Consider the following 18,203-nt stretch of genomic DNA (forward strand, 5'->3'; position numbering starts at 1 on the left):
TCGACAATAATAATTCGAATAATTCCCTATTGTAGAACGTCAGACATCTCCCGGGAGGATTCGGAGGAACCGATGGATCAAGATGAGTCAAAGTAAACAATCCGTACCAGAGTAAACTGTGTCCGACCGCATGACCCCGGAGGTGACAACCAAGAGCAGCTCGGACATTGTTAATGTTGGATACCTCATTTTTACGGTGTTTGATAAAAAGCCATTGTAAGCTGCGTTGAGGCTGAGCCACCGGTGCATCGCCATGCCGGAACAATGTGTGTGATGGAAGGGGAAGGAACGCATATCGGAAACCAGGACCGCCTGTAAGTGGGAGATAACTCATCAAACGAATTGATTTTCTATTGACTTGGTAGTAGTATTTGCAGGAAGCAGAAGTAAGAAACGTTACCTCGATGTGGGGTAAAAAAAAGAAATCGAAAGTTTAACGCTAAAAGCGTTTATTTTAAAGTTTAGGCACACACAAGATTTACACGAAGAAAAAATGGGTAAGAAATAAGCAGATGTGAGTTATTTTTGAGGAGCTGAACTATATTTTCTAGCAAATTTATTGGTAGAGTCACAGACCAGTTTGGAAACAGAACAGTCGAAATCCAATATTAAACACACAAAAAATTGAATCAGGGAATATTTTGAGATTGACTCCAGGGAATAATACGGAAAGAATTTGTCTTACCATTTGAAGTTGCTACTTGTTAGTAGACCAGCTAAATCCAACCAAATTTGTCAGGAGAAATCACAGTACTCTTTCTCGGTATGTCGACAATGATTATGAGAGGTTTTCACTTTATGGTTTCGTCATTACGAACAAGTTAATCGCATGATATTTTTTCTCTATTGTTTCTATTTACAATCGTTTTAGTATTGTTAATGGTTCATCGAGGTTCATTTTTCTTTATTTCCTAGTCATTTCGATGTTGAACGGTTTCCTACTTGTATCCTCTACAAGAATGTAAATTTCTCTCCCAGTGCTAGCCAGTTTTTAGACCTGTTGGTAAACCTTAGAGATAGTCGAATTTAAATGTATTGAATATTGTAGATAGAATACTTCACCGCGATGTCACGACTAAATTTATCATTCTTGTCCGTCCTCATGGTTAAGATCTCCTACTGCACTCAATGGATTAATGTTTTCTCCACCTGCATTAATTCGTCCGTGATGAAGAACGCTCCTTTCGACGTTGCCGTGTCCAGCTGGACGCAAAGATACGGTGCGCTGTTTCGATCTCGTATGTGTCAGTAATCCAACGTTGTAGACGATGATCCCTGAAAGTGGACAAAAACTAGAATGAAAAGTGAGCCGCTACTAGAGTGCTTGTCTTTCTTCGAGTTTCCTTATCAGGCAGAAGAAGTTGCAACTATCTTTTAGAGAAAAGTTGGATTTGAATGTTTCGTGTTCCACTCGTCAGTAACGGACACCAACTTGTTACCAGGTAGGCAATATTTCCAAACTAAAGCCAAATTGAAGCCAGTTCGACACTAAATTCAAACGGACCCAGAGCTTCTGAACTTGGCTAACCGAGAGTCACTCGGTACCAGCCAGTTGCTTTAGGTGTTGACATATGTTGTGTGTCGCTCCCTTTGATGAACAAGCTAAATAAATGCTGCTTGCTAGTGGCAATCCTACAACTACTACGAGGACGGCCCACATCCATCGGTTTTCATTGGCGAACTTAAAAAAAGGCGGGAGACAAATGTTTCCGCTCTATCGTACGATACACTGACCGTCCGTACTCCTCCGGCTCACACAAGTTACCGTTAGCTTCTCGCAATCACTCCGAAACAAGATAGCGACTGGACCCGTACACTGCAACCTACACTCGCGGGTCGCGCGAAGAAAACTTATCGTGCCACGGAGAATAACTGCTCCTACCTTCTGCTGCAGGCTCGCACGACTAATTTGCGGCTTTTTTTCCTTGGCCGCTCTCGTCTCACGTCCGCACTCAACCGGCTATCCAAAATTGTGAACATGCGGTTTTCTTTTCTGACAGCTCCAGTGCTGCCGTTATCTCGACTACCCATCGCGGGTGGGGTACGTTCACGCGCGTGCTACACACTCCCGTCTAACACCTCATTATTGCACTTTAATTACCCTTTACCCACTTTAAACGTAATACAACCCTACCCAGTGGCAAATTTTTTTCGTGAAGCACGAAAGCGGTGCACAAAAAATTTCAAAAAACTTCTCACTTCTTTAAGAAGTGTATCGGAGACTGTGCTGATTACTAACATAAACACTAACTTCAAACTGGATTGTTCAGCTGTTCCTCCTTTGCTTCTGCACACCCGCCTCACTTTTTTGGCATTTTCTGCGGTCGTGATCTCCCTGCAACACGTTTCCAGTCTGCAGGGTACGATTTCACCCGAATCGTGAAGGACCCGCGCGGTTGCGCTTGCTTGTCGGTTTCTCACGTCCTGAAACGGTTCGCGCGCTTGCGCCAGAAACTTAGGTCCTTGATTCAGCTTGATGTGTCACCATGAAGCAGCTTACCTATGAGATTGGCGTGCCTGCTGGAGGCTTCTGCTTCCGACGTGCGTTTTCTCCTGAATCGCTAACGGCGTGCCTGCTGGAGGCTTACTGTTCTGATTGGTGGAAGTCCTGTCCCGTCCCTCACGTCTCGACAGCTACTTGCTGCGACTGCGAGTTGTCATGGGCCTTCCTAGACAGCTCTTCAAGTCCAATTGACGCTGGCTGATGTGCCATGGTGGGGAGGTAGTTTCAAAAGATATTGCTCGCCACACCATGACAGGGCACGATTTATCCCGACCGGCTAACGGTGTTTCTGGAGCACTAAACTCGTGGTTAGCAGGCTGGAGCCTGCCAACGCAGCTGAGCAAATTTCTTCTAATCGGCCTTTAGGTCCTTCGCGTGGTACCTTCCTACTTTCCGGACGGAACATCCTCCAGTTCATATAAGTTGGAACCCAAAACTTTCCGGATCATAGCTGGCAAGAACTTCGGGTGCAGTTTCTGGTTGATGCGATCTACCTTCGATGATAGTCCGAACGACCTTCGCCAGACAAGATCTCCGACGTTGAACGCCACCGCTCTCGTACGCATGTTGTACCGTTTCTTCAATTTTTCGTGCGAGTTTCTGATCCGTTGCAAAATGAATTCATGGATCCGCTTTAAATTCGACAAACACAGATCTTGCACAAGCTTTAGATCCTGCGGCGTGTTGAGTTGTTTGTACAGATCCGTATGCAGAATCAGCTCTCGGCCGAAGTTGGCAAAGTGCGGACTCACTCCCGTGACCTCGTGCTTCGCGCTATTGATGGCAGCTACGATCGATGCTAGATTTTCGTCCCAAGTTCGATGATCTTCATCCAAAAGCGCTCTGATGCATGTTATCAACACCCTATTTACCCGCTCTGCGTTGTTCAGCATCGGCCAGTAATACGCTGTGGTCATATGCTCGGTATTGTGCCTCGCGAGAAGAGACCGGAACGCCAACGACATAAACTGCTTCCCGTTGTCCGTGAGAATGACCCTTGGCCGTGAGAATCGAAGGAATATTTCCTTTTCCAGAAAGTTACCTCTGCATCTGTAGCGCGCATGGGTTGCGCAATAACGTACATGATTATCCAGTCGGCTATTACCAAGATGACCGTGTTTCCCTTCTTCGATCTTGTGAATGGGCCGACGAAGTCAAGCGAAATCAGTTCCCACGGTATCCTGGCTGGTTTTAGCTTCCCCATGTCCGGCATCATTCGATGATTCGGAGCTTTGCTAGCTTTGCATACCTTGCAACTGCGCACGTGGCGGCCTATATCCTCTCGCATCTTCGGCCAGTAGAAGCCCGTTTGAACTTTCTACAACGTTTTCTGGAATCCCAGATGTGCTCCTGTGGCTGAGTCGTGAAGCTTGCCTATCACTACTGCTCGTTCATCTTTCGGCACCACCTTTTTCCACTTGTGCGCGACCTGTTCCAATTCGTCTTTGTATCGGCAGTTCTTAAACAGTACGTTGGTGATGATTCGGAAGTCCGGGAACTTGTACCATCCGTCGTTGCTTGTGCTGATGGAGAAAGTCATCGATGCCACGATCCTCGGCAGAGCATCCGGAACCACGTTACACGATCCCTTGCGGTATTTGAATTCAAAGTCGAACGCGTTCAATCTCAGTATCCATCTGCACATCAGCACCGTCGGATTCTTTATTGACCTAAGATACGACAACGCCGCATGGTCGCAAAATACCGTGAGCCTAACGCCCTCTACGTATCCGCGGAACGTCTCAATCGCTCGTAGAGTGTCAAAGCATCCGTTCACATCTCCAACTGTTTCATTGTCAAAGTATATTTGACAAGAGATTTTTACATTCAGTTGCTTTTCAGATGGACAATGGTCCAAACAGTGGATGTCCACTCTTTGAATGTGTCCAACCAGTGAATCACGGCTGTATAACACACTGTTTTTATTTACAGAGAGTACTACATATTTAACAAAAATGGAACAGATGTGCACTGGTATGAAACCAGACAAGCCGGCAACCTGAGATTGTTGAGCGTCAAGGGTACCTAGAACTCCGTATTTTATAAAGGCTGCAATTTGTTCAAAGCATCGCTACAATAAGCAAAGAATCAATAAGCTGGGAGAATGTGTGCAGCTCCGCAAAATATGTCTTAAGCAGAAGTATTTGGATGCATAAGAGTGCAGGATGGAAATGCACAGAAATGAAGCAAGATTAAAGCGAGGTAATATCGAGTTCAGTATCCTCAGTCTGCTAGATTTTGGAGTAGATCATCAGCAAACAATAACTGTGGACCGTTCAGGGCAAAGATAACCTCAATTCGATATTATAGAATAACATTTTGAGCGTATGGCCTGGTTAATCTTGCCGAAGACAGCGGATAGATCAGAGTAACTAGCGCTCATCCATGGATCGTTTGACACAGCTTTTGTCACGTAAGAAGTGAAGGACAGAAGATCAGTAGCCATAGAGCATGTTCTTACACGAAATCATGTTGATTCTCACCGATTTACTGCTTGCGGTGGTTTGAAATAAAATCCAAAACAACCTTTTTCAAACAGTTTTGGGACGACGCTTGATGATCTAATGTCACGTCAGCTGTTAATTTTGCCTTTTTTTGTAAACTGCAAAACACGAGCCACAGATCTGTTTGCCATAGACCGGAAAATACTCCAGTAGCGAGTGATAATCGAAACAGATGACAAATAGGTGCAAATTACTGCAGGCACACCTTCTCGTTCTGTTGAGTTTGACGTCTTCATTTCAACTAGCGCCGTCAGATTCGAATTTATTTCTACGTCAATCGAATTCAACGATTGACTTGATGCAGGCAAATTAGGAGCCACACGTGAGATTTGCTGCGTTGTTTTGATTTAAAAATTTCAGTAAAAAATTTCCACAAAGCAAGCTGGCAAATTACCTGTACACTCATACACCAGTGCGCTTTTCATAGTCCATCGATGAAGAGTATTGTACGTGCAATGGAAAAAAAGTTGTATTGCCGATGTGGATTTCAAATGGGATTGAAATATTGTAACAATATCGTCAATACTGATACTGACAAAAATATTGAACGTGTAAGAGCCGCTTATGACAAATCTCGCTTCACTCGTCGAAAATTTCCTCACTCGGTTCTGAGAATCGACTTGGGTGTCTTGCTATTTCTCAGTGTCATTTAATCTAATTCTACGCAGCGTGTGATGTGAGACGATGCAGCGAAGTTCTAGTAATAGACAGACTCGAATGCCGTGGCTAAAGAGCTTGACCATGCGGTGAATTTATTAGAAATTGAGCATGTCACTTGTAACAGATCGGACGATCTTCTTCAATAACTCAACTGTGGCTGGAGATCGGGGCTTCCATAGTGTCAACTGCAGTACGCCCTAGTATGCTATGAACTCTGCGCGACGTGACTGAAGCTATGAAGGATCAAGGAGGTAAAAATGAAGACTGAAACGATCTAGCGTACAGTATATCAACTCATGAATGGTCCGATATTTTTCAAAAGGAAAGATTTATTACATAGCTCTCGAACACGGACTTGAAGATCCAGGCGGTCGAGATTTGCTCTGGCAGACAGTAAGTGCAAAATATAGAGCTCGAAAGCAGTCCCTCCGGATGCTGAGAGTATCGAGGTGTTGTATTGACTGACAACGGTTTTCGTAGCTCAGCAGTTGGAAAATTGTTTCGCAATGGGAGATGTCGAAGTGTGGGACAGACCCCGTTCTTGTAGTACGCATTCCATGTCAGAGACCAACGTTGTTGCTACCCGGAAAAGGAACCCTAGCTGTCTTGATGCCTTATCCACAATGTATGCAGTATGTGGTTTGATCGTTAATGCCGAATCCAAGATGGCTCTGAGATCCTGGACGTGAGAGCGTCTTGGAATACTCGAGTCGAACAAATGGTATTGGATTGGATGACGTTTCTGCGCAAACGTGATAATTAAGCATTCTCTCGGGTTTAGAAACATTCATACTTTGAAGAAATTCGGCATTGTTAGAATCCCGTATGCGTCGAAAAATTTGTCGTTGGTGAAGGAAAGGCAGGGTCCTTGTAGTTTGATATTGACGTTATTAAAATAGAGGAGAAACATTACTGGGCCGAGGTGACTTCCTTACGGATGTAGCGAGAAAAGGGCAGAAAGATAGTCCTTTATCTTGATTTGAAGTTGCCTTCCCTCGAGATAGGAACGAAACCAGCGAAGAAGTTTGGATACGACAATTTGGATACGCAATTCCCCAGCAATAATCGATGTTCGATTTGTTTCCCGTTTTGTGGGGCGCTTTCCAGTAGTGAGAGATAGGTAACCTCATTCTTGTTTACGACGAATGCGAGATTCGAACGAATTTGCTTCGTATTCTCGTTTACGACAGCAAAATCAAATGGGCTTACTATTCGTTCGAACAGCTTTCTAACGAATCTCGCATACGTCGTAAACAAGTATAAGAATGAGAATGAAGATTCATCGAATTCGTTTGAAACGTGGTATGGCACCCAGTCGAATCCACAAGTTTTTGGTTCGGTGGTTCGGTAGCATATGTGCATTTAGACCGGCAACAATTTTGACTTTTTTTCGGAATATTCTAACGCAAAAGAGAACGAACGCTGGAGGCAGGGACCATAAACATGATGTCCGAACAAACCACATCATTTTATGAACCAGTCCAGCGATCGTTTTAGTAGAGTTGCGCAGCACACAGCAAACTAGAAGCTATCAGCTACCATTCGAAGCCGATGGAGGTAATCGAGTTTGAGTTCAGTGTCAGTGGCGAAACTGTACCAGTTTGGAAAGTGGAAGAGCTGTTCGAAGATTCTTAATCGGAGTACCAGTCAGGAGAGGACTAACCAAACGAATTCACAGACTACCCAGTTAAGCTCAGTCGAAAATGAACCGGAATTGTGGCTGGTTCCAGTTCTCATTCCGGCTCCAGTGACACAATCGATTCTAGTTAGTATCGGTTGTGTCACTGGAGCCGGAATGCAAGCTGGAACCAGCCAGAATTCCAGTTCATTTCCGGCTGAACTTTACTGGGTAACAGACACACTTGAAAACAAAACGTTGACAGAAATGAACCAAACTTTGCCCAGTTTCTCTTTAGAGTGTATTGTTTACATCCGCTCAGTTGTCCCGTTACCAGCGAGTTCCGGTCAAGAGGGAAGAAAATTATCAAACCATTCGCGAAAGGATTTTGTTCACCTGTATGCCAAATCATGAGTTATCACATCGCGCGATGAGTATGCATCATTCAACTGTCTCGAAGGTAGGTCCTCCAAAAGTTCCAGGAAGTGGAATTACTGTGGATCACAATCCAGAAGCTGGACGAAAAATGGTAACAATCAGTGCATGGTACTGATGGCCAGCCTGATAGACAAAAGAGGATGAAACGTTTAGCAGTCAAAACAGTAAGCAATTGAGTACCGGTTCTCACTCCAATCAATTGAAGACCATTCTCTTCTGAATATCACTCATTGAAATCATTATAGAGAGGAGTTGAAATAGGCCATCACTTTATGTACAATTTAAATACGGTTATGGCGGTCATCGTATTACAAAACAACGAGCTAGTATTAACAAACAGGCGGTTTCACACAAATAGCTTTGCATACAAGATACAGAAAGGTAGAGAAAAAATTAAAATTTCGCATGCTGTCTGGATATAATATACTGATAATATTTCGTTTGACATACCAATACAAAATAAATGGTACTCAATCTATCACTTTAATGCGCTCTCTCGTACGGCTTCTGTGAGAGATAGTAAACTGAAACACTGCAAGGAAAATGGAAATGAAATAACAGTCATCAGTCTTCCCAAATGAACATGTTAGCCTGCACAATCGAACCCCATGTACGTACACGGTGTGAGTACACATAGGCTTGGGGAACCAATTTTCTCTTTCTCACTTTCACCATCACTAGCGTTAACTCTTTTTGCCTTGTGCGAATCGTTCTCGTGTACGTACTCGGTGTACACGGATGTTTGAACTAGAGTTTGCACATGGGTTCGATGTTCGAGGCGAACTTGTACATCGAGACGAAGTATGTTTGAGGTTGAACGCATGCACGAAATTTTGTACACAGGTGCAAATATGTCGATGTTCATGGGAAGTCTGACGGTAATTCTTGTGGTGATACGATCACTTCATATTTACCGCCACAATTCAAAGACCATCATGAGACACTAAACTAAAAACTTGATGTTTCGCAAAATTTCGTCCAGATGGCCAAAAAACGATCTGTATTGAAAACTTACAAGGTGCAGAACTTCCTAAATCGAGACGAACATCAGCACAATGTTGCCAAAACGCAAGCTCGACGATGCTAACAAAAATACCGGTGCTGCGTCATGGAAGATGGAGACCTACACCAAAGCGGATTTCACGCAGTTACCGGGACAGGAATATTTCACGAGTAAGGGCAAGTTCCTGTGGATGATCGTTTCAAACGGAAGCAACTGTCGAAATTTACTTCGAGGTTCTTGATTTGGAAGGTGAACCATACGTTACCATATAAATGGTGTTATTAACAAAACCGAGTGCCTCTGGAAAAGGGCCCAGCCGTATTTGAGACAGCACGATCAAAGTCGTGCACGAGTAGTATGCGGCTGATTCAGTAAATTTTGTGCCAAAAGATATGAACCACCCCTACTGTCCTAAACTCCGTCCGATCGAAACCTGTAAGGCCAAGAGGAAGCGCGAACTTTGGTAGACCAAAGGAGAGGATGGAGGGCGTCAAATTCGTCCTAAAATTTTACCGAAGTTTGTAAGGTGAGTTAAGGGATTTCTTTGCACGGGAAGCGGATGATTAAGCGGTTGAATGGCCTGATTAGTTGTTCTTCAATATTGGGACTAGAGAGGAAATTCACAATGTAGGACGCGTAACCTTTTCGATTATGTCTGATCGCAATAACTCTTTTTACTTCGATCCAACTTCCTACGAAGTGGTTGTATTACTGAACGAATCATTCTATCTATAGCAGTGACTCTCAACCTTTCGTTCTATGTATTGTACCCCTTTCTGAATATTATTCCCCATCATGTACCCCTTTCTGAAAATTGTAGCGTTTAGGCATTATTTTCATTAAGTCAATTATGCGCCAAATAGAATCATAAATATTAGAAACTAAGAATATTTAGGCAACATTAATATTCATTACTAGAATTGTATGGGAATTTAATCATTGCTCGCCTTACACGTTCATTAAAAGTGACATTACTGCTCAGTAATGACATTACTAACGCCTCGTGTACGGGACCCTAGACACAGTCAGTTGAATTTAGTCGTCCATCGCGGTAGTAAGCAATTTTTCTCGTGGCGAAATAGTGTGACAGGTTACCGACGATTTATCACCACAAAATCGGCTTTTTGAGCCGTATAGATTTGTCCGTCGGCATAAGCTAGTACAAAGCTCCGCAAAGGGAATTGCGCTCTGCCACCGAGAGCAGCTTTGAGAAGAAAGAAATCGACTAAGAAGCGCAAACCAGAAAAGGAACGGGGTTATAAATCAGATCTCCGGACGATTCCACGTCGCCGTTAATTATATGGACGAGTAAGTACGGTTCGGAAAAGCTACTCGCTAACTGCAATGGCCCCTTCACACGAACACATTCGGTTTGGTTCAACGATGAGGAAGATTTTGATAGACCCCAGAAAGGGTTTATTTTTGGAATCTTCTTTTGGTGATTTTCCTATAGGTATTTCCGCTTTGGAGCATCTCTCTTGGACGACGATTGTTGCCGTACGTAGTGCTTGCTGCTTCGATGCGATCCTTCTCTACTGCTGACTTAGATCTAGAACAATGATTTTGCCGGGTAAGAATCCCGCGTATCTTGCAGTATCCTACTATCTGAAACGATAATGAAATTAATTCTTTTATTGCATCTGCACGTTCTTTCCTAATACTCAATTCAGGCTGCCCGTCGATTTTAGCTGGTAACGATCAAGAATACGTCAGACAACCACAATTGACCTACTTCGGCACCCGCTTGGCCTTACCAAGCCGTAACGGGGATGGCGTCGAGAAAGCTATTAAATTTGCGTTGAGAACAGCCTGAAGCAACATCTGATGTTGTTCCAAATGTACATGATTCAATACAACATGTCCTGAATCTACCATCGAGTCGAGCATGCATACCGTACGTAACTACCCAAGTAACAATTTAGCTGGATATTGGCTTAAACAGCTCTTGTTCAGCTTATTCTCTCGGATCAAAGGCTTTTTCAGCTTTCGTTGTTTTTTAGGTAGACTCACTGTTCGCCATTCCGTTTATTGGTATGGCTTCTTATGAAGCCATTCTGCTTTAGGACATGGCTTCAAACGATGTTCCCGTATAATTTTTACACTGAGTTCCCTTAGGAACGTTCTTTGTTGAATGCTACGATTCGAGTTCCTTGTTTCACAGGACAAATCTTGTTGATTATGTACGATCAGTGATGTACCAAAATGGGTTTTTACAATTTTGGGGAAAAAACCCAAGGTTTTTTCCCGGTTAAAACGGTTTTTTCGCGGGAAGATTGGGTTTTTTGCATTTTTTGATGTTTTGGTAATTGAACATTAATGTATTGTTATCCTAACATTTTTATTTTATTTATGAGAATTATTGTCATAAAGTTTTGCATGTATATGAATTCTAAATGGTTTTCCTCGATTGAATCATTGTTATAGCGGTGATCCAACATTTTTTTACAAATATTGTGGTTAAATAAGTGATAAAACTTTTCAATGTTTGGGCTAAGTCGATTGTGCTTCTTACTGTGAATCCACCTAAACGAACTAAACATTTTTTCTACTGTTGCTGATGTAGCTGATAACGCAAAAATTCAGATTGTGATTTGTGAGAGTTCTGATTACGGTTCATACTAATGACGAATGTCAAGGCCACTCGCATTCTGCATATGACTCACATTTCACCGAATTAAATAGGTATTTTCTAAATTTTGTGTGAATACCTACCTCATTTCGCTAAAAGTATAGCAACCCCTAAAATGAGTAACAAGCAGAATAAAAGTAGTTTGGGCATCACACGATTATTCTAATTTTCACTTGCCACAATGACTATTGTTCCCAGTATTATATGAAACCAGTTGGAATATGGAATGGACCCAAAATTAAAGTCGCAGGAACAGAAAATGCTTCGTAAAACCCGTATTAAATATATTAGAATGTGAAAATTGAATTTAAGCTTCAAGTTTCAAAATTGGACAGGAGCTTTTCGATTATGTCCTACAGAATAAAAACCGTAAAAAAGTATATCCGGTTTTCGCAAAGGACTTTTCTTTATCCAACTTTTAATCCAACGTTACATTCAATTGTACGGAATTTCCTCTGAGCGAATTATACTGGAGGTTTATCCTTGGCGACTTTTTCGTGTGAGAATATTCTAAGCGATTGTCATGCTCAAGGATCTCTGTCCGATTTTTACGCTTGATGTTTATATTCGATTTTTACATGCTAAGATATCTGGAGTGGATTCTACAAAGTATGTTTTATCCTTGCGACTTTTATTTTCGGTCTCTCAAATGTCAATGCAAGATTCTTTAACCCTCCGGAAGTCGCGCTTATAGCTCACTGAATGAGCATCCGCTGGTGCCCTAAGACGATTTCGCTAGATTTTCAGAGCAGCGTGCACTCAGTGCACTAGCGCGACTGCCGAAAGGATAAAAAAAAATTAAATGAACATTATACATTCGATAAAACGAAAAAACCCATATTTCGTCCGGGTTAAAATGATTTGGGAAAAAACCCGATTAAAACCCAAAAATAAAAACCCGGGAAGATGGAATTTTTCCCATTGGTACATCACTGTGTACGATAAGTCCCTCGACCCTGGGACGGCAGATTCATCAGAAAGGTACAGCGGAAAAAGCGATTTTAGTTGAGAAATCGTGTGAAAAGCACATAGACGCTAATCACGGCGCTCTATGCGCTGGCTGTACTCATCCAACAAACTTACTTTCACCGAATCGACAGTTCAAGCAACATCGCTCCCAGTTTGCAGATTTTGAACGAGCGTACGGTACGACGGCAAAACCAAATTTTAGTCGGCAGCTTCTAACTTATCGCAAAATACCTCTATCGAATGTTACAAATATTCACACCGCAAATCAAACAATACTAATGTAAAATACGGTCGTGATTCGCTGGTTGCGCCACACCTTTTGTCCAACTAACGAATTGGATTAGCTAGTTGGACCGAAAATGCATCTGCCCATATCTCTAATTATTGTCAGTTTGATTGTCAAGGTGAATTTGACATGAGATTTTGACATTCAGATACTTTTTAGTTGGACAATGATCCAACTAGCGGAGGTCCAACTAAAAAGCCAAAACTAAAAAGGTCCAGGTAAAAGTTACTTTCTAGTGGCTTTCCATGAGTAGATTCCACATTCCCTGAGCACTGAGTACACTCTTCACCAACTAGAAATGGTTCTCTTTCAGGAACAGTCCAATATTAGTTCGAGCCTTTCGATTCTTATTCCACCATTCATTCGTCACTTCACTTGGTTCCGGTTCCGCGCCAATAACCACTTCCCAGAAGTCTTCTTTCTCCAATAAATACTCCATTCGTTGTTTCCACGAAATCCAGTTTTGTTGGTAATTTTGTTCACATTTTGTAACACCGCCGCTTTCATCTAAAACTATCTTTTTGCACATACTGGGCCAAATAACCTATGGTAAAATACGACCACGGCCAATGTGTCCAACTTAAAACAAAAGGACATGCATGGTCATGTACAATCATTCTCATGGTTAGTTTTTAAAATCTTAGTTGTGCCAGTCGGTCCCTTGTTGGCTTTTGAAGCTCCAATTTTAACCAGATTCGCCGGAACCTGCATCATACGAGCTCGTATCTGTTGGGAAACTGCTTCCAGCAAGGAATTATCCAGGGAGGGACCGGAAATAAGAATTTGGAACCAGTTTAAAACTCCGATTCGCAGTTTGGAAATTATACACACACACACAAACCGGAGCGCTTGTATAAAGATGCCTGACCTCCAGAAAAATTAACTCAGCGCTCACGAAAATGACGTCCAACGTCCAAATATACGTCCATTTGCAAGAGTATTCGAGAATTGAGGGCTGCTATCCGGTCAAATTATTCGGAATTTTAATTTGAAATCTTGAATGTTGTCGGCATGGATTCCAGCTCAAATGAAACATTGCATTGGAGCTGGAATCTGAATTCGTTCAGAATTCCAAATCGGTTCTGGAATGGGTTTAAATAGGCGATTACGAGCGATCTAAAACGAAAAAATGTTGTAAACTTCGTATTGAAACCGCGGCTCGTGTCCAAGTAAAACGAGGACAACTCATGCCAAAAAACCCATTTAATCTTGTAGTTTTTTATGGAACAAATCCAGCCAGATTCACAGGAAACCGGTATTTTGTATCCACTAGGGGACTTCTGCAAAGAAGTGGCCTGGTCCCTTAACGAGTTGTTTTATTTTGCAATTGTAGCACCTCTTTCGGTTGGGCACTGAGCCGGACCCAAAATTTGTGGAGAACTGGAACCAAGATATTATCACTATAAATACTTTTCGCACGCACAGGCAGAAGAAGCAATGGGGTGAAAACAAATTGGCAAAATTTTCTCCACAAGCCAAAAGGTACCACCACAAAACAACCAAGTGTGATCACATTCAAAGCTGAATTAAACGCAAATGAATCGTTTTAGTTTTGATCCGAAAAAAGGTAAGAGCGAGAGAAAGAATCTTTCAAAAATCAGAAACGCACACGCCTAGAATAGGAATGACCAATGTAATCAACTGTGGTAGAGCAGGATTATGGCCTTTTTTGTTGCACTGAACGAAAAGGGAAGTTAGTGTCTGCAAAAAGATCCAATGCAAGTTAAAGGAAACGGTTGAGAAAATTGATACCAATAAAATGCATCGTGACTCATCAGTCCACCGCTGTCGCTGTGGTCAATGTTTATTGGATTTTTTGGTGAATTTATTCTTTGTTGTTTAGAAAAATTATTGCTGTTTTGTTTTACAAAGGAACTATTTTCAAAGTATCTGAAACGTTAGATTAAAGATATATGTCATTTTTCTGGTATTCAGATGTTTCAGATATTTGAATTGAATCACTAGAAATGCGAACAGAATCCTCTGTAAACGTTATCGACTGGAAAGAGTACCCTATTCTAAGGTTCAATCTACATTTAAAATAAATTCAATGGAGCTTGTGAAGTTGAATATTTGTAACACTTCTGTACAGAGTGTATTATATATGTTTTTTGTGAACCGCAAACGACCGTTTTTTCGTTAATTGTTCTTTACTGGTTGATGATGGCAAATTAGACAAAAACTATAGCTATTCCGTGAGTATTGAAGCTAACTTGATGGACATAATCGGAAAATTAAAACTAAAAATAACAGAAAACAATGTTTAAGACTAAGCGTTCTTAAAACTACCAAGAGTTAAGGAAAGTACGTTTGTTTTACAAAATGCAAATAAAACGGTAATTACAAAGTAATTTTTATATAGAACTAACCTAACGGTAGCCCAAGTAGGTGGAAAAGAAAAAAAAATACTTACGGCAAAACGATTTCCTATGAAAGCTCTTGCATAAATAATATTATATTTGCATCACTGTTTCTAATCTTTCCAAACCGAAACCAAAAAGTTACCCGTCAGCAAGTTTTAACGTATTCCCTTTGAACCCCGTTCCACTGTAACTATACCGCAGACTGTGGTAATCGCGTATAATAACTTGTGCTAAACTAAAACAACCTATATACTCTCAGAAGATTTTGCTCAACCCTGAACCAAAATATATGCTTCACTCGCTCCGCTCCCTGCTAGACAAAAAAAAATAACAAAACAAAGCTAAATAACGTAGCTGAAACTAAGGCCACACTCACAAATAACTGCTGCCAGCGAACAATAAACCAGAGAGCCCATGAACCCCTCCCCCCATACCAACTGCATGTCAACTGTCAGAACAATCGTGTGTTTTAACTATCGTGCAAAACTGATGCGTAGCTGGGTAAGCTTAATGTGCAGAAAAAGATAATATGGCAAAATATGAATTACAACAGAGAAAATATTTATAGCGATTATTAAACAACACAAAATAAAACACAGAAGTGAGTAAGTAAATTTTTAACAGTTTATCTTTAATAAGTGTTGAGTGACCTTAATGTATACCAACGAAAACAAAAAAAAAAGAATAAGTAAACATAACAGATGGTAAAACTTCAAAAATTTTAAGCTTTCAAACAACGGGGAACGAGATATTTAGAGAAAAAAACGTTAGAACTTTTGAGCGTTTAGTACTATTTGAACAGAAAATTTTGCCTAAAGTTATCACAAAGCACACACACACATACCGTGGCACAGCGAAAGCGGCACGGTTACGAGCCCTTCCGCATAAATAGAGAAGGTCAAAATCAAGAGTATTTTATCCAATTTTCGATCTATTCAAAGTTTATCACGGAGTTGTTATTTTGTGAGCCTGATTGTACTAAAAAACAATAGTCGATTCTACATATATAGAGAATAATTTGTCAGTACTAAACTTGTGTTATGTACTAAATACACATTTTTCCTAACATGTTTTGTACTAAACCGCTTCTGTTATCTGGAAGCATGAAAGCGAATACCGAATAGTTTGTAGTAACGATTTGTCAAGTGCTGGACACTTATTTTCTTTTTTTTAAATACCCACACAGTCGAACCGAGTGTAGAAAACTCAGCGGAGGCGTTTAGTACTAAAGAAAAATATAGCTTCAAGCTGTGAGATGTGATATTGTTTCTCAAAACACAAAAAAGCAGAAAAATGCATTTCTACTACATCTTGCCACTTATAAGTTGTTTGTGTGTTTCTGTTGCCGGTTCCTCAACATCCCACGTTATGTCACAGAACCGAATTTTGTTCGATGTTAATCAACCTCACTAACACCGACGAAAAAAAAGAAAACCAATTCATTGTTATGGCAGGAGAAATATTTGAAAAAACGAATGAATACGCTTTTGTTGTACTGAGCAAAACGAAAAAAAAGGTAGAAAGAAATAAAACACCTCATGTTTAGAAACCAACATTAAAAAAAACAAACAAACGAAACAAGAAAAAGCGAAGAAAAACACTTGAAATAGGCGTAAGGGTATAACACAGTAAGCCAATAATAAAAAATGAAACATTCCTCTTCAAAAGAAAGTAATTTATATTGAAACAAAGGTAATTGAATGGTGGATACACTGTACGAATGTTTATTTTAAGTTGAAACTCACTGTCTAAGTTTATGCAATGTTACAACAGCAGCTTCGCGAATAAGTTGTAAATAGTTAACCCGTAAAGCTGTAAACTTCCCTCCCCTTTCGTTAGGTTAACGGTTCTCCCTTTATTACAATCATTATTATTATTATTATTAAAACTATTATTATTTAGCCATGTAGAACGTTCAATTTTATTACGCTGTTGCTGTTCATTTATTTGTACTGAACAATAAGGTGGAAAAGAGTTTATTTTGTTTCCGGAAACGAATCACACTCGTACATGCAATGCAAACATACACAAACACACACTCACAAAGTGAAGGTAGTCCAGATATACACGAATAGCTAGTTCAATTCAAAGAGAGAAAGAGCTTGATTGAATAGAGCCAACGTATTTAAGAGGAGGAAAAGTAAATGCAATTGTAGCTAGGGTAGGCTGAAAGCTATTTGCAACATAACAAATAAAGAAAAAAACCGATAAAAAACATCAACGACTCATTTGAAAAATGAAAAATAAATGTAGCAAGGCGCCAGATGGTCTATTTTTAAGCGCGAACATCTATACTTGTTTCATGGGAAGCAAATAAAACTACAGTCTATTTTCTTCTTTTCCGTAACCTCTTTTTACACCCCCTTCCCAAAAAAAAACCGACAGGCGAGTTTTAAAATACACAAAAAAATGTAACCCGTCCTACATTGTCGTTGTTGTGAACCTGTTCCGAAGCCTCTCTCTCTCTCTATCTCTTTCTCACGCACACTCATACACAGCTGAAAAACCTCTAAAGACCAAAAACAAAAATCGGTGAATTAGTTCAACAATCAAATACACAATCTCTTGAAAACGGAACAAATCAATTGCAACCGTGTGAGAAAAGAAAAAAACAAGCAAACTGCTGGATTGGTTTAAGCTAGATGCCCTGCCTGACTTTTGCTGTGAACAATGAAGTATAGACAACTATAAAGGTAAAGAAATTTTGCAACGGGTTCACTGATTCGTCAAATTGTTGTTTTGAAGGAAATAAGCGAAGCGTAAAAAAGGCGACCCAGAGAGTAAAATTTAAAGAAAGCAAAAAAATTGTTAGAAAGGGAGACAAACAATATTGATCGTTTTGTGTTACACGGAAATTAATAAATATATGAGTAAAAATTATGACTTTTGGTGGTAAGTGGGTTATTTGATGAAATATACAGAGAATGATATATTTTTATTTTTTTTCGGCTATGCATATTTCGACTCAATGTAGACCAGATCAAACATTCGAAACATTCAGCGTACGACTAGCCTCTTCTTTAATATACTGAACAGGATGTAATTTACATCATTGTTTTCATTTTGTAACCCGTTAGGGTACGAATTTAGCACTGGGTGGAAATATACCCTTTTTGTGTAAACACTCCGTAGAGTGTATTTGTTTACGCAACATTATGCTCACCGCTGTTTTGGACGTTTTTTCGCTGGACCAATCCAGCGTGTTCTAGTGTGCGGAAAAACTATTCCCG

The 18,203-nt window shown here is 40.7% G+C and overlaps 1 protein-coding gene across 2 annotated transcripts in view; it reads left to right on the top strand.

The window, feature by feature from the left end:
• LOC131682976 (histone deacetylase 4) overlaps window positions 1–17,853 on the top strand; it is a 113,017-nt gene extending 95,164 nt beyond the window's left edge. For both annotated transcript variants that reach the window (XM_058964812.1, XM_058964808.1), the window contains one exon: window positions 36–17,853. In XM_058964812.1, coding sequence (XP_058820795.1) covers window positions 36–96 — 61 coding nt within the window. In that variant the 3' untranslated portion in view covers window positions 97–17,853. The remainder of the gene's footprint in view (window positions 1–35) is intronic.
• The last annotated feature ends 350 nt before the right edge of the window (window positions 17,854–18,203 follow it).

The sequence above is a fragment of the Topomyia yanbarensis genome, chromosome 1, assembly GCF_030247195.1.
Source record: "Topomyia yanbarensis strain Yona2022 chromosome 1, ASM3024719v1, whole genome shotgun sequence".
In the NCBI taxonomy this organism is placed as follows: domain Eukaryota; kingdom Metazoa; phylum Arthropoda; class Insecta; order Diptera; family Culicidae; genus Topomyia; species Topomyia yanbarensis.